This window comes from Oratosquilla oratoria, chromosome 35 (assembly GCF_046742065.1).
Source record: "Oratosquilla oratoria isolate Oo_2021 chromosome 35, ASM4674206v1, whole genome shotgun sequence".
Taxonomy (NCBI): Eukaryota; Metazoa; Arthropoda; class Malacostraca; order Stomatopoda; family Squillidae; genus Oratosquilla; species Oratosquilla oratoria.
The window spans coordinates 24,517,560-24,540,245 of record NC_134811.1 but is presented as its reverse complement, the minus strand read 5'-3'; the positions used below and the strand labels follow the sequence as shown (position 1 = coordinate 24,540,245).

Below are 22,686 nucleotides of genomic sequence, written 5' to 3'. Positions count from 1 at the left end.
CATAAGATATATATATATATATATATATATATATATATATATGTGTGTGTGTGTGTGTGTGTGTGTGTGTGTGTGTGTGTGTATGTATGTATATGCATACACAGAAGAATGCAGGAAAGAAATAAGGTGAGACGTCGGTCCCGCTTTGAGGCCTCCTGGAGTGATGCATAGTAGGGGACGAACTAATCATTAGGCTAGACCCCATGGAGACTGGTGGAGGCATCTTGAGGTCACAAGAGGCCTCTTAAGATTTAGGTATTAAATTCTTAATGATTTACATATTTGTTGTCATATAAGATTATCCAATATATATAAACCATGATGTAGGTTTATATGATCTTGGGTGGTGTGGATCAAACTACATTCTATTAAGTTTACCATATTATCACTAAAAGAAATGGATTGGGCATTGGTCCAATCAACAGGATGATTATATATTTCACTATGCTTGAATATGCCACCAGAATTGTTTCCACCTCTTACATTTTTCTTATGCTGTTCAGTTGTTATGTTTAAGGGTTTGGCAGTTTGACCTATATAGAATTTGTTACACATTTTGCAAGGAATTTTGTAAGTACATCCTTTTTAACATTTGATACTATTATTAATCATCAAACGTTTGACTGTAATAGTATTCTTGAAAACTACATTTACGTTATTTTTTTAGTAAATCTGGGATATTTAATTTTATTCTTGAAATGGTAAAATTGATAGATTACCTTTAATGACATTTAGTTTTGGTTGTCTCCATGAGGTCTACCCTAATGATTAGTTCGTCCCCTACGTCACTCCAGGGGGCCCGAAAGCGGGACCGGCGTCTCACTTTATATATTTTCCCACATTCCACTGTGTATTCATATATATATATATATATATATATATATATATATATATATATATATATATATATATATATATGTATATATTCTTGTAATCTTTTCTTTCCACGTACTTTGCACTGAAGATGTAATATACGAAAACACACACACGCACATATGTATGTATATATATATATATATATATATATATATATATATATATATATATATATATATATATATATATACACACACACTGGTCCCCAGTGCAGATATTAATATTGATGGCGCAGTGGTTAGTCACTGTTCACTTGGTACGTCGGAGCTGAGTTCGAGTCCTTGGCTTCATTACGTATCAGTTTCCGCATGTCTCCGTAGAGCGCATTGTCAGTCTCGATCGTGATGACATGGAATTAAAGTGAAAAAGTTAATGTGGTTGAAACAAGATATATATATATATATATATATATATATGTGTGTGTGTGTGTGTGTGTGTGTGTGTGTGTGTGTGTGTATAATATATATATATATATATATATATATATATATATATATATAATTTTTAAGAACCTTCCACCCAGTCTACCTCCTTTCGCAATTTTGTTTTTCAATTTCCTCCTATTAAATTTGCAGACCTCCTCACCCCCGATCCTCGTGGCTCTGAATCCTCGCATAAAAACACCCTACGACGGCAGTCAAAACAAAACCTGAGTATCTCCCAGGTTAGAAAGAGTTCCTTGAAATAGACGATATCCCCCTCAGGGCTAGGACCCTACCTTCAGGTGAATAAAATCGTGGTATTGGTCCAGAGCGAGATTTATGGAACGCCTGCTCCCTCTCTCTCAAAGGTCGCAAGAGCTGTATCGATCCCTCGCACACACATACATACAAACACACACACACGCGCGTGCGCGCATACACACACACACATACACACACACACACACACACACAACCACACACATATGCACGCTTACACACACATATACATACACGTATACACACATACACGCATACATACACATACACGCATACACACACATACACGCATACACACACATACACGTATACACACATACACACACATACACGTATACACACATACATGTACACACATACACGCACACACACACACACACACACACACACACACACACACACACACACACACACACACACACACACACACACCAGCTCTTCCTCCTCCTTCTGCTCCTTCTTCACTCCTCTCGCTCCTTTTTCTTCACGCTAAACATTTGCCTCCATCCCATGTATGTACTTCCACTTCCTTTGGTTCTTCCTCCCTCCCTCCCTCTCTCTCTCCTTCCTTCTCTCCTTCCTTCTTTCTCCTTATTTCCTCTTGCCTCCGCCACTTCATATGCACACTTATCAGAGTGTGCCTCTCCTTCCCTCTCTCTCAATCTCTATCTATTTGTCTATCTCGATGGATCAAATACCCAAATGGATCACGAAGTATACTGAACCCAGTATTAGGGCGTGCCACGTGCAGGTTCCCTCTGGTGCACAGACTGGCTGTTGGAAGAGAACGAAGACCTATGCAGGAGACCACAGCGGCTGATGGATGATAAACCTAACATTATTACCCTTGGTGACCTCAGTACGTGGGGTGAGAGAGAGAAAGAGAGAGGGGGGTTGATAGTTCTCGCCTTTTTTTTCGGTGAGTAATAGAACAGACAAAAGTTGACAATCTGCTGGGTTCAATGTTCACCGTTCAGGGCAACATCGTAACAGACATGTCTGGAAATGAATGTTCGGTTATCAGGGATCACTTTTTTTCCGATTCCAATGACGCACCGAGTTATTGTGAATATTTAGAATCCGGACTTCATCCGCAGGGCAGATTTTGGTGATTTAAAGAAATATGCTGGCAGGTAAGAAGCTGAAGGGGACGAAAGCGCGGATCGACTTTGGCCTTTGTTCCAAGATCGGTTTGTGGTAAGGTAGGAAGAGGTTCTCCCACTTACATAGCAAGGGAAAGCTCTTGGTGTACAACCGAGGTGCCTTAAGATTAGACACAACGGTTAGAACAAGAAAACGGGGTTACCGGCAGTAAAAGACGAGACGGCTGGAGAACGACCGAGGGGACTGTACGACGACGATGCATTGAGAAGACTTGCGATTAGCTAGACCAGGAGCTCTCAGCTTGTTTCCCCATGCATCTCATACTTATGCATTGCTGTTTCTTAGTCTCCTGAAGACCACTATTCAACACTGAATTCTATCGTTAGACATCCACAAACTCACACTAATTTTCGATTTGCAACCCCACTCATGGACCCTTGTGAACCCAAGTTAAGAGTCTCTGGGTTAGATTACCCAGAGAGAACCCGAGGGAACCCTTTGGGTACATGAACAGCCAGTAAACAACGCATGGCCCCGTCGAATCTATCCGCCACGATATTATACGCGTCTAAGACATGGATATCGCTAATGCGCTGAGGGATTACTTTGTCCGTGTTATCACCCGAGAAGTTGATGGCTCACTTGGCTACGTGATAGGGTGCGAGTCTCGTGGGTGCAGGTCTGGGAATTATTTATTCCCCGTATCTGGTTTAATTAATGGAAATCAAACCCAGACAAGTCACCAGGTTGGAAGAATGGTGTGAGGAAATGGTCCGCGTTCAATAAATTGTTTGAGTTTGGCGTAGTTCCTGAGGACTGGGGTGTGGCTAATGTAACTCCAGTTTTCAAGTTAAGGGGTCGGTATTGTGCGGGAAATTAACAGTTAGCTTGACGTCCATTGTGTTGTGAGTAAAGGGTTAGAAAGAGTGTTTACAGGCACAAACGTCGACCATCTAGATCCCCATAATCTGATCAGAGACTCTCAGAATGGATTCCATAAGAAAAAAAGGTAATGTCTCACAAATTTGTAAGATTTTTTTTCACCAGATGATGCGAGACTATGGTCCGGATAAGACAGTGGATATTATCTATCTTAATTTTCAGAAAGCGTTCGATAAAATGACCCAAGGAAGACAAATCTTGAGAGAGAGAGAGAGAGAGAGTTGAAGGAAAGTGGTGGGCTGGATAAGCTTTCTGGTCGATGGGAGAGTGTTTTAATAAGATGCAATGTATCATGATGGACATCAGGGACTAGTGGCCCCAGGGGCCCTTGCTGGAACCTTTGTTGTTCATTGTCTATATCAGCAACATTGGCGTTAGGCTGGCGAATAAGGTATCGAAGTTTGCATATGATACTAAGTTGGAAGCGAATGTGAGGTCGGTGGAGGGTGTTAAGCAACTCTGGTTGGATACGCAAAGCATAATCGAGTGTTTAAGTTGCCAAATGCCATTTAACATAGATAAATGCAAGACGATGCACATCGACCATGCGAATCCCAAATACTGCTCTCGGTCAGAGAAAGAAGTTAAGGCGACAGATTCGGACGATTTGGATGCAATGATTAGTAGAGGTCTGAAACTCTCAAAACAATATATTGAGGTAGAAAAAAAAGCGTTAATGCTTTTGGGTTATATTAGAAGACGGTTTAATTATAGAACCCCCCCCCCAAAAAAAAAATTGTTTGACACTGCAGGTCATTGGTAGGGCTGCAGTTAGACTATGCAATGCAATTCTGGTCGCCTAGCCAATGAAAGGAGATCGGGCGTCTCGAGAGGGTACCGGTCCGTGCCGCCGAATTAATCTCATCGGTTTGCCATTGAGGCTGTGAGTGGTGACTTCGATAGCTTGATCTCTACTTCGGAGAGTGAGAATCCAACTCATAACCATGGTCGGAAGTTGGAATTATCTGGGTTTCGTACAACTTCTTATGATAGATTTCTTAACTGTGAGAGAGGAGGTGTGTGGAATGAACTTCCATAAGATGCCCATGTGTTGGAACTTTTATGAAAAAAGTTAGATACACTTCGGGACGCTCGAGTGGAACTGCCTTACCACTGACAAAGTAGAGGTCTTCTTCAACATCTCACTGGTATAGACCGCATTTTTTTAAGTATTCTATTCCTTGTATGAAAATTGTACTCTATTCCTTCCATCTCCTACTTTTCTCTTCTTTTGTTCTGCCCCATTTGTTTCTTACTTTGCCTATTATCCCCTCTTTATTATATCTTTTCCATACCATGTTACCCCGATCCCCCCCAGCTATTTACCTCTTCTTTATAACCTCTATCCCCTACTCGCCTTCACCCTCCATACTCGCACAGTCCTCACGAGTTTCTCTTGAGGCCAATAATTCTTCGCTTCACCTTGAGACCCTCAAAAGTTTTTCTCCCAACATTTCTATCAACAATAAATGCCAGACCTAAATTGTTACGAAGATAACGAGGCACACTTTCTCTCTCACCCACAGGGAAAGTCGGACGGGCAGCTCCGTAAGCGTCACAACAGCGAGTGCTATGCCGTACGACGTGCAGGGCAGCGCGTGGCAGGGCCCCAAGAGCAGCTTAACGGACAGCTTCCGGAGAACCCTGAAGGAGAGTATGAATGGCGCCCTCCGCCCTAGCGACGACGCCGCCGATCTCAATCCCATACTGGTCGACGAAGAAGCGCAGACACGGAAGAACGGCCTCAGTTTCCCGATGACGGTGTTCTTCCTGGTGGCCCAGATGGCTGGTGCCGGGTTCCTGGCCCTTCCTGCGGCAATGAAGAACACAGGTGAGGTGAACTCCCCGGGAGGAGGAGTGGAGAGATTGTAGGCTTTATCACATTCTAAGTGAAATAGTCTATTGCGACGACACTCCTTCACGGGTTGTTAAGAGAAATCGTCTTTCATCTTTAAATGTACGAAGGCGTCTTTTACGGTGGTCCTCACGCTGTGGTCCTGTGGGCCCCTAGGGAGCCATGGTATTTCACAAGTGGGACCACAACGCGAAAACTAGTAGGGATAAGTGGATGTTTAGCGATTTAGTTCAGTCTTGAAAAAGTCTCTGTGTGTAATGCCAAGTTGTAAAGGTTCTGCTTGGAAATTAGGTGAGTTAGGTTAGCACGTGGTTCACCTAAATGAATGAACACGAAGACCTCCACGTAACTAACCTAACCTAACCTCCTACCAAAGGGCGGGTGGGGGGAACTACCTCCTCCCCCTTGACCATACCCTCCATGCTAGCACATCCTGTATTTAGTAATATCTATGTGGCTGCACTGACTTCCTCAATGCTTAGGCACCTTAACTTACACTCTCTGGAAAGACACAGAGTGCGGGGTGATCTAATAGAGGTGTCTAAATGGATCAAAGGCTTTAACAAGGGTGACGCAAAGTCATCATATTGAGACAACAGGGCAGGACTCGCAGTAATGGATTTAAATTTGACAATCTTAGATTTAAGAAAGAAATAGGCAAGAATTGGTTTACTAATAGGGTGGTCAACGAATGGAATAGACTTAGTAACCATGTAGTGAGCGCTGAAACTATCAGTTGTTTTAAGAAACGGTTAGACAACTTTATGGATGTACATGGAACTGCCTAGTGTAGGCAGTCTCCTTCATTTTTATGTTCGACTAACCCCTTTTGTGGCACCTTTCTCCTCGATTGCGAAGGGGGTTTCTGTTGACGAACTCGGGTAAGACTTCGCAGAAGGGTTTCAAGCATCCAAAGGCAGGTGAGCTCTTTGATGTGTCTGAGGAGGTGTCTTCCGGCAGAGGAACCGGAAGTAAGAGCGGCACAACGAAAACAAAGTTGGCTTCTTGAGCCTACTGGAGACTTCAGACCTCGAAGAACATAAAAACATAAAAATGAAGGAGACTGCAAGATACCGTAAGGCCCACACTAGGCAGATCCATGTCCAATACCACCTGTCATCCCCATCCATAAAGCTATCTAACCTTCTCTTAAAACAGCCGATAGTTCCAGGGCTCACTACATGATTTCTGAGTCTATTCCAGTCGTTAACAACTCGGAGGACCTAGCTGTAGAAAAGAAAAAGAAAATATGTGAAAAAAGTCAGGCAATATTCACAAAATTGAGAAATGAATAGAATCACATTGTAATAGAGCAAAGAGGAGATTGACGAATGACAAAAATAATGTTCCAGGAGGAAATTTTACTTTAGTAAATTATGCACAGAAAAAAATAATTTATATGAGGAAAACTCAATGTAAATGGAAATGGCTGCGCGTATGCAATATATTAGAATACAATGATATAGTATATTACGATGCAGAATATTAAAACTGTATATTAGAACGCACACACACACACACACACACACACACGCACGCACACACACGCACGCACAAAATGTTAAAGACAATAAAAAAAATAGATCGATGGAGACAGCAGAATGAGAACGAGGACGTGCTGGGGGTAATAAAAAGGAGAATGGATGTAGGACAAGGGAAGGAGGAGGAGGAAGAGAGGGAGGAGGAGGAGGAGGAGGAGGAGGAGGTGCGTGTACCCAGTGACACAGCCAAGACATCAATACAAGTGTAACTGAAATCGTGTACACATGGTACTGAATATGCGCGCGCGTGTGTGGGTGTCGGTGGGTGGGTGAGAGTGGGTGGAGAGAGGGATTTGCCCATAATTGCGTAAGTGTGCATTAATTCACACCTATCACTCCGTCTGTCTGTAGTATCTGTATTTTTAAATGTGTGTGTTTTTGTGGGTGTGCATGTATGTGTTTGCACACACGAGTCTGTTCGACTATCAGTCCAATTGTTGCAGTTTCTCTGTATTTACGTTTTTTTAACGCTATCTCTCTCCCTCCCTCTCTCCCTCCCTCTCTCCCTCTCTCCCTCTCCCTTTTGCTCTCGCAGTCATGCCAACACTCCCATTCCCTTTCCCTCCTCCTCCTCTTTCTTTCACCCTATATCTTATGCCATTTCATTCTCTCTCTCTCTCTCTCTCTCTCTCTTTCACTCTCCCACAATCACTATCATTCTCCTTCTCACTCCCCATCACTACATTCTTCTCATTCTTTTTCCCCCTGTCTCGCTTTCTATCTCCTCACACCCCTCTTCAATCTCACTATCACTATCATTCTCCTTCTCACGCAGTTCTCTTTCCCATTCTCTCTATCGCTTTTCTCTCCCTGTCTACCTACCTATCTATATATATATCTCTCTTTCTCTGTTTCCTTGTTATAGTTCTTTCTCCGCGTGTTAGCATCCAGTGGAAAGAAAGCGAAGAAGGAGAAGACGACAAGGAGAGCGGCAGACACAGTCGATGTCGTGTTCCGAACGACGTGCTACGTTCTGTGGCGGACACTCGAATTCGACCCACGATTTGCCAAATGTTGTAAAATTACTCTATATCTGTGGCTGATGTCGCCTTAATTAATACAATTTTGTTTACAAAAGTCACTTTCAATATTGCTGGGTGGGTGGAATCTGTTGCATATAGAAATATAGTGAGTACTCGATAACGAAAGATAGAATTCCATAGTTCTGATACTCCGTGTGAATAGTAGCCCTATCACTATCCTATCCATGGTTTCTGGAAACTACCATATCCTTCACACTATCAGTCAGTCATACTATTCACACTGTCAGCTTCATCCTGTCTTCCCCCTTTCCGATTTATCTCACCTGCTGACCGGTGCATCCCTCGCCTGCCTCTAGATAGGCGCCACCTCGCAGACACCAACCGATCCCTCCCAAGGTATTAAGATGTGCTGATGAACATTTGTTCTGTGGGTTTTTGTCGGTTAAGGACCATTTTAATTCGTGAAGAAGACGGCGATATTCTGGTCTTAATTTACCATGGTTTCTGACGTAGCACTGAAGTGTCCCAACGACCACACCAATGTGCGCCCTCCTCTCCACTTTCCTCCTCCTCCTCCTCTTCCTCCTCATTTTCCTCCTCCTTCCATGTCGCATTTGATCGATGACCACGGGTGATAAGACGGGATGACGGGGTATCCCATTGCATTAATTGTGCAAAGTGTTTACAGTAACTTTGTATCTTGTTTTAAAGGTGGTTGTACCGCATTCATCAAATGTCTGTGAATGTATCTTGACTGAAAAGATGTGAAATTTCATGCCAGAGAGATAAAGAGGAGAAAATATTAGTAGTAGTCGTGGGCTTTCTCTAGTAGCAGGACTAATGAAAACCGATTTAGAATCAAGTCGTCGTGCGATATGGCTTAATCTGAGTGCTATTTCTGATGCCCTCTAGTTGCCAAGATGCTTTACTTCATTTGTTTATCCAAACCTGCCAGCAATTCGCAAAAGAACGAAAATCAGATGATTCACTGGAGAAGCATGGACTTAGGAGGTCGGAAAAAAAGAGAAAATGACGAAAGTTTGTAAATTCAGCATGACGTTCGGTTATTCATAGCTTTCTTTTGTTTGCCTGGGCTTTTTTTTTTCCTCTTAAGAAAACATGCCTTCGTACTTGGAAATACTGCTTCCTTAAAGCCACTATCTGTTCAGGCGCTGCAGAGCTGAGAAAAGAGAGAATGAATCCCTTCAGCTATTTTGACAGCTGCTCTCCACCTCTCAAATATTTGAAAAAAGATGATAAAACGATGCGCTTTCTTCATCTATTTGCGCAGCCAACACCGCATTAGTAGAAAATACATAAGTTAGACAAATGAGGCCGCTTATCAGAGACATGAGAACGTTATTTTTCCGCTTCCTCTTAAGAAAAAAAATCCTCAGGTGTCTAACGACTGCCCAGCCGAATAGCGGTTAACAGCATTACATAAGCAGATTTCTCACGCAGCCCAGGTAACCTCCTGTTCACCATGTCACTGCTGTAAGAGCTACTCAATTCACGCTGATTAAACCTTTCAACTAAATAAAATAGCTTGACGTCAGCTAGAACAGAATATTTATAATTTAGAATATGTCGTCTCAAATTGAGATAGTCACGGCTTCATAGGAGGCAGGATCCGTTTTGTTGTTGATTTTTGTAGAATTTGTTCAGACTGACAACAGACAGTGCCAACATTTTCATTCCCAGTTCTACAATACAGATTTATACTAAGAGCCTTTTGGTTTTATTCAGCAGAGGAGCAACTCCAGGACTAAGCGTGATCCAAAACGATCAAGACCTCTTTCGAAATAACAACCGTTCCACAACCGAATAGAATCGCTTCGCTATAGAATCTATACACTAGACTACTAGTTCTCAACGTGTGGTCTGTGAACAATCTTTCATGGACCACAGAGTCCGGCCACCAACCCAAAAATTAGTGGTAATTAGAGAATGTATTACGATTCAGTTCTGTTGATGTGGACTCCATGAGACTAAAAACAGCAATATAAGCATAGGATGCGTTAGAAGATAGTTTGTGAAGTTACGCATAAAAGCGTAGTATCTAAGGAGTGAATCAGTGGCATATATATATATATATATATATATATATATATATATATATGTGTGTGTGTGTGTGTGTGTGTGTGTGTGTGTGTGTGTGTGTGTGTGTGTGTGTGTGTGTGTGTACACTAGTTGTCTCCATATGATTATATTTAGTTGAGGAGGTGTAGGGACCCCCGACCTTCCCTCCGGAGTCAAAGACTGCCAAATCTTCACACAGTTACTAAACGGGCGCTTCAAAATGAAACTGTTCCAAGCTAAACGAAATCTCCATCACACAATCAGACTGACATCGATCACCCCACCACCACCCCTTCACTCCTGCCATACTTCTTTATTGCATGGTTACATGACCGTGCTGATGGCAAGTCAACATTTGCACCGTGTCAGGTGTGGGGAACAACTGCGAGACGCCCTTTGTCATTACAACAGAAATAAACATCTCCCATGGGAGGAGGTAATGGCTGTTATGGTCAGTAGTGTACCAGAGTTTCTATCCTTGTGGGCCATCTTGCGCATGGAGATCGTGGTTACCCAGAATGCCAAGTAGGTGGAGGTATGGTGCAATCCATCGAACCGTTGCCCCTGGTCTCTCTTGCAGAATACCTACGATCTTCACGTAACCGACAGCGGTGAGTGAATCAACAATCACAGACACTTCTGCTGCGATCAAAACTGCTCATGGCATTGCCACAAAGTAACTGTTCTGATATAGAGCTGCTCTAAACGCCTTGTTAGCTGCTGAGCACGTCACCTTTCATCACAGAGCTGTTTATTTAAAGTGACTGCTAGTTCCTTGTACTTCAACTATTTCCCAACAACGAACTCCGCTTACAGACCCTTTGCCCACGAGTTGTTTCGTCGATGACCTCTTCAGCAAGACTCTTTGATCCTCATGACGAGCTCTGTTGATACCGGCACATAGAGAATCTGATCCTATTCATTATGCTGACGGATATATACGTCGTTTTCTAATCTATTGTCGGTTTCCAGCGTTCTAACGCCCATTATTCAGCGACCCCCCCTCCCACCTCATCTCCCCCCCCCCCCACATACACACACATCTTCGCTTCCAAGGATAGGCTCTGTTGACTTCGTATGTACATTTTTTGCATCATTTATGGTCTCCTCCTTTCCGTGAAGACTTCCTTGCTCAAGCAGTACTACAAAGTGACTCTCTTTGTATTTTTCAGTCTTGCCAACGAGGAGTGATTTTATTTGGCTGAGATCCCACCGTAGTTAGGTTTTATTCATGTATCGATTAAACTCATATTTGGTCGGATAACGGATGTTTGCTCTCCGGAAAAAGAAAAAATTATTCTTTCTGTCGTCTAAATTCGTATTTATGACGATGTTAGTAATGTCAAAACTGAAGTTATTTCCACAATAAATAACTCTAACCAGACGGGAAATAGTGTCTATAAGTTGACTGAACTTAGATTAAAATGGAGGTAGGTAAGTTTATCTTATTTCATTTTACTTTATTATTATTTTTTCTCCTCGTTATCGGCCAAAAGATTGCCTGTGTGCGTGCTTTGCCACTGTAGCCCACTGTATATTTTGTGAACGCATTTCAAGAGTAATGTTTAACCGCACATTAGTGTCCGCACAACGATGTAACAATGAAATAACGACATGACGTCATAAAGAGCCGCGCAATGTCGGTTAATCTGGGACGCCTCAAGTTACTATGTTAAGGCAGACGTCATATATATATATATAATATATAATATATATATATATATATATATGTATATATATATTCAGGATCCACTGAATGTAATTATTTGAGCTGTATAGTTGTCTCCACTTTGAAGTACTACAGTTGATCCACATCGTGGATGAGTTCTATATGATTCTATATGACTTATTTGACTTGTTCGTATCGTTAATGTACGATACGAAAATTAAAAACTATAATTAAAGTTATGAATATAATTAATTTGTAATTAATTACAATAAGTTATAATTTAAATACAATTAGAATTATAAGCTATATTTAAGTTTTAATCATAATTAATTTATAATTTATTATAATAGATTATAATTAAAATAATTAGAAATAGAATTAAAGTTATAATTATAATTGAATTATAATTAATTACAACAAGTTATGATCAAATCATACTTAGAATGAAATTATAAAATCTTCACAAAATATGTCAGCCACGTTGTTCTTGTTGATTTACTCTTGGGGCAAATTCTCATTTCTCAACTCTGTTACTGTTCACATTAGGAAATCGTCGGGACAGGGCCTGTCAGGAGGGGTTGCTGTTGGGGCTTGAAAAAAGACAAGCTGAGGGGGGAATGGGAGTTGATTCTCCTCCACGTCCCACGTTGTTAAATTGAATCATCATTCGTTAGTAATATTTTGTGTTCGACGTTGAATTTTGAGTTGATCCTGTACTTGACCAAACCTTTCACTAATCTTGACCATTTGTATATCCGGTCTAGATTGCGCCAGACCATTTTATTCAGTCGACGAGGGAACGTTTCGACGATATCCTTCTTCCTTCGGCATTGTTGTGCCCTCAGAAAAAAGAGTTCTCCATCTGATATTGCTCTGTCCCTCTCCCCCCTCTCTCTTTCTCCTCCCCCCCCTCTCTCTCTCTCTCTCTCTCTTTCGTTTTAGACCCATTTTCTGTTTTATGGACGAAGCCTCGTGAATCTTTTTCCAATTTGGCTTCCTCCCATTTCACGTTTTAATTCGCGTTTATTTCCGAGTTCTTCTGCCCCAATTTCCTCTGTCGTGCGCTCCGGATACGTTCGATCATAATTAACGAAAAAGTAATGATAATAGTCATTAGTTTCATTGGTCTTCAAAAATAACTCACTCCGGCGATCACGTTCTTCAGTCGCGAAATTGACGAAGAATCTTGATTCAGAAATATATATATATATATATATATATATATATATATATGTATGTATATATATATGTATATATATATATATATATATATATATATATATATATATATATATATAGATATATATGGGGGGTGTATGTGTGTGTATGTGTCTGTGTGTGTGTGTTTCTTTTATTCTTTTTTCCTTTTACATTCCCTTCGTCATCACCTACGAACGAAAGTGAAGGGACTCTTATTACCAGACAGGACTAGGTCGTCCTTTGGTTGCTCACCTAGTCGACCTGATACTAGTTCATTTATGGATTTCCCCCTACGGATCAGAGTCACTTTTTTTCTTCTTGTGTATGATTGGAGACTAATCTCCACTGAAAGAAAGAGGACGACCCTTTCTAAATTTTGCTATACCTCCTTCCGCTTTATCTTTAAGTCTGTCATTTACCACATCTATGATTCTACATCTTGGGTGCAATGTTGCCCCCAGGGATAGAAGCGCCGATTACCGACGACGAAGTAGATTGAAGTCCAAAAGAATGTCTACATTTTGCACTTGATCCTCCGCTTGGCGAAATCCTCTCTGTCTCACTCGGGTGAACGACGGTTTGGATTTCAAATAAGAAAGAAAACGGAGAAAGCAGGTAGACCCCCAGTATCGCCATGACATTTTCACATTTCACAACTTTACTATTGGTTTACAGAATACCAGACGAGTTGAGGGCTGAGCCGAAGCTGATTGATCTTGTTTGGACCTCAACTCAGTCCATCGTCAATCCAGTTTATTCCTCATGACAGTTCTGCCATCCCCGTATATTGTGATGTCGCTCACTTGAAGTCAATATTTCCTTTCCCGCGCCAGAGCGAGGATAAAGTGGACGTCAAGAATCCCATGCCTGTGTGGGACGAGACCAAGGCCCCATGGGAAGTCTTGGCGTCAGCCATATTGGAAAACACGCAGGGAGTCATGTGCAGGACATGCTTGAAGCCAACTGCTTTGAGGAGGTCGTCTCGGAACCTCCCGAAGGCATATCGGAAAACAGTTTTGGGCCCAGAATGTCGATCGTGAATTCATTTCGCCTTCCGTTTGTCGTGGCTTCAGAATCTGGCTAGAGACTTTCATTTCCTGTCTCTCTTCTCTCTCTCTTTCGTCTTACTGGAACATAATGTCTTTCACCGCGCTTGGCCCAAACGTCATTAACGTAGATTTACTGTGTAAGAGGGGGTTAACAAGGTCTAACCGTTCGTCGAACGCGGTTCAACAGACACGTGTTTAAAGTGATGTGTGAACGGGGTATTTGGGGGTTTAACCAACGTGTTCGACAACCAAATACCCCGTTCACACGTTCACACATCACTTTAAACACGTGTCTGTCGAACCGCGTTCGACGAACCGTTACACCGTATAAACCCCCTCTAAGACCAAACCCACTTTAATTAGTTAACCTCATCTCGTCCATGTCATAGGTCATGATACTACCCAACCCCCCGCTCGACCTCTGTTCAGGAACAGCGATCCTGGAATAAAATCTGGTTAAACGAAACTTATTCCCCTTTTTCTTCTCGCTCCTGCAGGCTGGATCGGGATCCCCATGATGGTCCTGTTCTGCACGGCCGTCGGGTACTCTGGAACTCGTCTGGGGAAGTGTTGGGTCCTCATGGAAAAGCACTGGAAGGAGTACCAGCAACCTGCCCGACAACCATACATGGAAATTGTCAACAGAGCCTTCGGTCTGTCCGGCAGGTAAAGATGACTAGCCTCGAGTTTTACTAAATAAGAAACCCAAGGCCCCACGGCACCTGGTAACGATCCTTGCCCCCTCTTCCCCACATCTCTCTTGGAAGAAATTCTGTTGCACTGACGTGGGAGTAGGAGAGCAGTCACCGGTTATCAGTTTTTCATGTGTGACAAAGGTGTAAGAAATTACGTTTGAAGTTGATAGAAAGAGATCGTGGATACAGTCCGGAGACCGGGTTTCAGCCCTTCCGGGCTATACCTGATGAATGTGAGGGAAATGACGGCCTTTGAAAATGGGCAGTTTCACTGTTCATCATGCCGGACCACCACAACCAGGGTGGAAGGTTTTGGAGGCCGTGGCTCGTCGTGGCACGGACCCTCGTTTATGAAAATATTTACTGATTTATTGTTTCTAAATGTTGATGTAAGAACATGCATAGAATGATACTGACTTCGGCTCAATCGTCAGAAAAAATACCTTGTTATCTATTTGCAGATAGGTATAGGGTTTCTTTTTAACAAAGTCATCCACAGTCTTTGCACTTTTAACTGGGAGTTTTCTTCACTAACATCAAAGAACGTTTTCCATTCACTTTGTTTCCATACTCCAGGATCTTAATCCCTGTCTTGCCAAGGTGGTATGTTCCACGTAACTGAAGAGAGAGAGAGGAGGGGTACATAGAGGGAGGGCAGCAGATATGAAGGGTAGCAGGAATTGAACAATGGTTAGCATTAATTTTTTTAATTGAGGTTATTATCTAAATACAATAGAAGGCTGCGTGACTCTGGTCCATAGGAATGCCATCAAAATTCCTAAGAGAGAGAGAGAGAGAGAGAAGTAAGGTCAGACAACGGCAGAAACAAATCTTTGGAAGTAAAGACCATCTGACAATGACGTCACTTTGATGACGTCATAATTCGTCACCACCTTACCACTGGGAGTTGTCGGTGGAATGAAGAACCTTAGGAACGCAGGAAACCACAAAGAGGACGACGACTTCGAGGGAACGACCGAACTTCGCAGGATGTTGAGGCTGCAACAAGAGGAAGTCAACCGCCTCAGGATCGCCAATCGTCCTCTGGAAAAGCGGTTAGAGGAAACCGAGAGGGAGTGAGACGATTACCTTCAGCGCGTGGAGCGTTACCTGAAGGACCTGCGTGAAGGTTACATACAGGAGATCGCCGAACTCGAGGAAGAAAACGGCGAATTAAGCGAAAAGGTCCTTCAGCTGCAGGCGGAGCTCCTGAAGAAGGAAGCCGAAGCGTCTCTGCAGTGAGACAATGGAAAAACCTCTGCAGAGGCAAGTTTAAAAGAAGAAAACACTTCCAAAGTCTCTCAGGAGGAGGAGGAGGAGGACCCTCGCGAGGCCAAGGACGCGCCTGAGGAGTCTAAGGAAGACGTCGTCCAGACCACAAGCGCACTTCCGTCCAATGAAGAAGAGGAACCCGAAGGCGCCTGGGTTTGGGACATGGACGACTGGTCTGTGTCCTCCGAGGACCTAGAAGAAGAGCTGGAGGAAAGTTCGGTCCGCGACAACAACGAAGACGAAAAGTCACTGTCCTCCCAGGGCCCAGCCGAAGACGTCAAGTGGCCACAGACGCCCGAAGTCAAGGCTGCGGACCCTGTTCCTCCCACCAGATCGTTCGTGCCTACCTCGGAGGCTCGTGTGACGAGAAGAACCTCCCCACCACCGACTCCTCCGCCATACGCTTGGGGACACCCCGGGTCGGGCTGGAGGTCAGAGGCGCCAAGACCTCTACCCCGTCCCTCCCCAGAGGCCGTCGTCCCCAGGCCCGTCGTGTGGGAAGGACCCACGACCTACGCGAGGATCCTGCAGAAGGCATCCAGGAACTCGGAAGCCGAGAGGACACCGCTGGAGGGGCCGAAGAAGGAGACTGCGAGAAGAACGCCACCTCCCCCTCCACCTCCGGCAGCAACAAGAGACCGAGGGAACAGACGGGGCTACGAGAGGAGACCGGCAGCAGCACCACCGAAGGGCTGCAGACGGGCCCAAGGCGCAGGTCACCCTCGAAGGGAGGGCGAAGGGGGACAGCGGCGTGTCCCCTCGCTCAGGTCCCAGTGGGAGGGCGACCCGAAGCCGCCGCCAGCAGTTGCCGAGGCCCCCTGAAAAGGAAACAGAGCGAAGAAACAGAAAAAGTGGAGAAATAAAAAATGATTGAGAAAAGATAGAAATAAAATTGAAAAATGAAAAATGAAGAAAAAACTGTAGGCTAAGAGAAAGAATGAAGAATTAAGTTGAAATATAAGAATGGTTGAAACACGAGGGGTTTCCCCTCAGCTGAATAAAATCGTCCGGCGGCAGTCAAATTATATTTTATATGTTACCACACACCATTAGATTATTTATAATTTGAACACCTTAAACAATAGAAAGTTGAAAAGAAATTCAACCAAATAAAATATATCAATCAGAAAATGAATTAATCAGTGAAATAGAATTAATATTTGGAAATATTTGTTTTAGGTGTTCATACATGGAAAATAAAATAGAAATAAAAATGAATAAATGAAAAATAATAGTACTTAAATAAAAAATATAAATAATAAATAAACAAATAAAAATTAAATAAAGTCGCCTGGTGACAGATTATATTCAATGTTACAACATATTATTAAATTATTTATCATAGACATATTGAACCATTTGAAAGTTGAAAAATATCTCATCAACTAAAGAAAATATATCAAAAAATGGATAAATCAGTCAAAATAAAATTCTGGAAATACTTGTTTTAAAGTTTTATACATGGAAATATAGAAAATATTTGCTAATAAAAATAGAATAATCAATTGATATATTAAAGTTGACTGATTTGGTTTAACTTCATCAGGAGGCTAGGACGGTGCCCCTTATAGAGTACTTTGTAGCGTGGAATTTAATGAACAATACCCTTAGTTCAACTCACCGGTGGCAGGGTTCGAACCGCCATTACCTCGAACTTTGCCGCAAGTAACGACGTCCTAACCATAAATTAAAAATGTAAAAAATGTAAATCTAGACACATGTACATTGAATTTATAGATTTGCATTTATATGTTTACAAATGTATGTTTGATTAAACATAGGAAATTATAAATCAAGAGATGGCTAAAACTATCAACTTATCAATTTAGAAATATATTAGTTTAATTTTATACGATTTTAAAAACACATAAATGTACAAATATGTACATTTACAAATTCATACATAAATTCACAATAAATAGACTTTTATAAATGGCCTACTAAGTGACAAGGTCTCATTGAAAAGTCGACCTACGTTGATGGGCAGTCAGTCAGTCAGTTAATCATTCATCCATTCAGTCAGTTAATAAGTCAGTCAGTTAATCAGCCATTCACTTTGTCAGTCAGTCACTAAGTCAATCATTCATTCAGTCAGTAAGTTTATCAGTCAATAAGTCATTCACTCAATGTGTCAGTCAGTCAGACCGCGTTAGCCCCAGGCTCCCTTCAGACACAGCTGGTCTAAATGTAATCGTCACTAACCATCACCAACCACCCACGTGATCCACACACATGGAACATGGTACTCATCTTTGGCAAGACCTCTAATGTTGCAGACTTCACAGATTTCCCCATCTCAAACACACTGAATAAACACCTACGTAAATACATAACAGAATGCTCCCACAGTGTCACCAACACGAGATGCCTAATGTCACCAGACAGACCCATTGAACCCTTTCTCGTATCTACTCCCAATTACATTACCATAACGTAATGTATATATATACCATATCTAACCACACCCACCAACTATACAACTAACCCCTATATAACGGAACTAACACCCATGGCTATATTTGATAACTAACACATCTGACATACGACAACTCACCAACCTCCTTTATTACGACGGCTGCGTCGCCGAGAGATAGGACTGCCGAGGTCACCGACCTGGCACAAGGATTGCCGAGGTCAAGGCTCAGCACGAGGAGTGTCTAGGTCAAGGACCTAGTTGTACATAATCTTCGTACCTGAATAAAGCCAACAAAGTCAAGCAGAGACTTTACCTCACCCGCTAAACCACGATTACATATAGCAAAACATTTGTTATATACCTCCCCTCCTGGTCTTTCCATGGTGTTCCTTAACGAGGGCTGAGAAGGCCACAACCCTCATCATTAAGCTGAAGAGCTGTATCAGGTAATTGTGTTCTTCCGTTCGTGGTGACTATTTGCGAAATTGTACTCGTTTGTTCAATCTTTGACCAAGGAGGTCTTCTCTTAACCGACGGAAATCGTCCGGAGGTAGACGCACGCACACATACACACGACTCGACAGCACAGTGGTGGCGTTCGCAACCACTGCTACAGCGGTCCGAGTTCGAATCCCGCCCAATTAGCCAATTGTATATGATCTTGTGCAGGCTTTTGCCTTTATGACAATTATACTGAAAAGTGAATGGACAAGAATAACCACAGTATTTCAGCGAGAACTTGTTTTCAATACATTATCAGTATCTGTGACTGGGCATAACCCAACATTACCTTGATCTGACCTAATCTAACCAAACAACCTAGCCTATCATTGCTATAACCATGTCCTGTTCAGTCGTTACCCAACAAGGCAAATTTCCTGTGCATTGTACTTCTTTTGTGTATTTTATCTTCCCTTCCACCACCATCCTATCCGGTACATTGAGATACTACGAGAGTTACTATCGCAGTTCGCTTTTATTAGTGTCCTACTTACGAATCGTGCTAGTGATGGGATAGCTGATTCTCAGGGGGATCGCCTGACGTCATCTTGTCCCTCGCAGAGATCCGCCACTCTAACGCGAACCCCTTGACCCCCTTCTTCAGGCGAGCTGCCTTGGGGCTTGTGGTCTTCACGCTCTTCGGAACCACGACCGTCTTCATCATCCTCATCAGTAACATGATGGAATCCCTGGTCCAGGTGGAAAACGCGCCGTCGCCGTGCATGTGGACCATCATCGTCGCTTGCTGTCTTGTCCCCGTGAGCTGGCTCGGAACGCCTAAGGACTTCTGGTAGGTCGCACAAGTTTCTTCTTCTTGTCCTCTGACAGAATTTGTGTGCAGGATGGTTGTTAGCTGTCTATCGTAGATAAGATCTGTTTACTGGAGTGTCTGATAGTGTAAGGATTAACCTATGCACTTTTTGTTATGCATATATGTTTGTGTAATGGGTATATATTCGTGTATATGTGTATATATACTTATATGTGCGAATATAGATTTACATGTATATTTTTGTGCCTAAATGTATGTGTGTGACAGAGAGAAAGATTCAACGTGTTCTTGCATCAGTACATATTTATGTGTGTATATATATATATATATATATATATATATATATATATATATATATATATATATATAAATGGATATAGATTCACATGTGTAGTTGTGCGCATATGCGTGTATGTGTGATATAGAGAGAAAAAGAGTGAGAGAGAAAGAGAGAGATTCACCTTGGGCTTGGATCACATGCTAGACTCGTGATCGTCAGCTATTACCCTCTCAGGTGTGTAAGTATGCGTGACATCAAATTTACTCATCTTTGTGGAACTCACGTATGTCCAATGTTTCCTTCAGATCAATATCACATTGTGCATTTTTTATTTTTCAAAATAATTTCTGAAGGATTCTTTAGCTGACCTCGAACTTGAGATACGAACAGAAGCTCTTCAAGAACACAAGGGTGATGAAACCAGAATTGACTACTTTTCATCCCAGTAACATAGTCCTTATATTTTGTTCTAGTTGACGCCAGACAATTTTATTCACCCATGGTTTGGTGGTGGGGGGGGGGGCAGACATAGAAGACACTGGAGTCTTGATCCATGGAGGGGCTATATTGTTTCGACTCGCTTCTTAGGGAAAAAGGCGTCATTACCATTCTTCTTTTTTCATCTTTGGAATTATTGCATGGGAGTTTTCCTCCTCCGACGTGTTCATAAACGCTTGGGAAACGTACGGACAAAACCCACGTGCCCGCTAACCACCCGGAAAATAACATTCATATACAGCCCCGACCTCCAATGAGAACGCTTTGCTTTTGGTAGTCCTTCGTAGACGAAAATGGCGATCTTATCCTCTATAAGAGGATAAGGAAACCTACGCAAACAGGAGATTTAGGTGCAGAGGAGGCCATGCACTCCAGCAACTTCACGCATTTGGCCACAACAACAACTGGCACCCGATAGCAAGGGAGGCCCAAATCAGTCAGATGTTGTATGGGACTGCAACACCAAGGCAGAGCTCCGATCAACGCTTGGAACCTGTTCATGTGGTGATACACCACTATCCGGTGGAGGCATAGTTATACAGGCGACGTGGTAACACTGTTGAAGAGCTTACAGAAAGACCTAGTTACTAAGTATTGCCAGTACTTAAGGCCTTTCCACTCAACAGAACTACCACCAGTTTGTCAACGACTGTTTATTAGCGGTGACCAGAAACCTACTGCATTATTCGCAACTAGCCACACTACCGTATGTCCGGTCCCCTATCCGTAACTCAGAGGACACGCCCGATGGGGAATGGTCACCACACACAGAATGAAAACAACAACCCTATGTGGAAGGGAGGGAGGTTATAGGGAGAGAAAGAATGAGAATGGGAACGCGGGCACTTTACTACAAGTTTCTTTGAAAAATGTGTCAGAACATACAATGTCACCCCAATGATTGTGATAATGCGCTAAATCAACACCTGATCCTTTGAACCCTACCGATAACTTCTTACGTCAATAATCTTGACGTTTGCAATCCTTTACGTAACTAATCAAAGTGACCATCAAGCTTAACTTTCTTTGTCTTATCACGTCATGTCCTCTACTTTACGTATCAGAAAACAAACACCCGATACAGCATATCATGTCATTACCACACAGAACCTATGACAACCGAAGAGTCGGGCGAAGAATGCTCCATTGCGTCATCCGTTACCTGATTCTCTTACCTGATAGGCTTTCCGTCCACACATTAAGCAATGTGCTAGGCAAGGAACCTGCACTATGCTGATGTGCCAGGCCCCCGCCCCCACTCCCCGCCTCCCTTACGTATGAAATTAGTCGCAATACACTGGGTTACAGAAACCTGAAGGTGCATCATTGCGGCACCAAAAATATACTAGATTGTAACTGGCAGATCATTTTAATCAGGCCATATATTCACATAATCTGTCACCAAGATGAATATCGAAGAGTAATCTCCAATTCATTCTTCTTGCAAGGTGAATGCGACTTTCTGACGACGCTTGTACACAAATTCCCCCCAAAGAACAGCACTGACATTGGAACATACCTCGTTGGTAATGTATTCGAAATCGTGCTGGTCTCACATTCGCTTAACTGTGGGTTCGAGTCCCATGCTTCTCTCTCTAATTCCCAGCAGTAACTGATACCTATCTCAACAGTGCAAGCGCAGAGGGCAAAGGTGACGGCTTCGGCCGCAGCTACGTGCCTCGTGGTGTAGGTTCCTTACCATCCTCTTCACTCCCCCCATATATCCTAACATAAGAATATGCTGTCGTTATCCTATAACTATCTCAAATCAAATAAGATAGAACTAATGTAGAAAATGTATTAAAAGCAAGAGAACATAAATGAAAACATAGAGCCATGATTGAATATCTTGGACATGAAGGTAGGGATAAGAATAGAAGTGAATAATCTGGCAAAAGTATAGGGGGGATAGGAACCAGAAGAGTGTAAAGGAGTGCATGGAGAGGAAGATGCCAAATAAAAAAGAGCAAAGTGCAGAGGAAGATAGGAAAGGGGTGGAAGAGTTAGTTTGGAAGGAAGAGACTGGGCGGTGGTTTACCATTGCTTCTATCCTTGTAAACAATCTCACGCAGAAGAAAGAGGGACAGAACAGCGACGACCGTGATAAATGGAACTCAAACAAGTGCATGTATGTATGTAGTGGAGATATGGAAGATGTGTGGTTATGTGAATGCCCGTGGTGCCACTGGCGGTCATAACCTCAACACCTTTCTTCAACCCCACTAGGGGTGCAGCTCTGTAGGCTGGCACTTG

At 42.7% G+C, this 22,686-nt stretch overlaps 1 protein-coding gene across 2 annotated transcripts in view; it reads left to right on the top strand.

The window, feature by feature from the left end:
• Positions 1–22,686, top strand: part of LOC143018586 (uncharacterized) — an 87,897-nt gene that overhangs the window by 45,091 nt on the left and 20,120 nt on the right. For both annotated transcript variants that reach the window (XM_076174079.1, XM_076174080.1), the window contains 3 exons: positions 5,150–5,454; positions 14,497–14,665; positions 19,488–19,673. In XM_076174079.1, the coding sequence (XP_076030194.1) occupies positions 5,150–5,454; positions 14,497–14,665; positions 19,488–19,673 (660 nt within the window). The remainder of the gene's footprint in view (positions 1–5,149; positions 5,455–14,496; positions 14,666–19,487; positions 19,674–22,686) is intronic.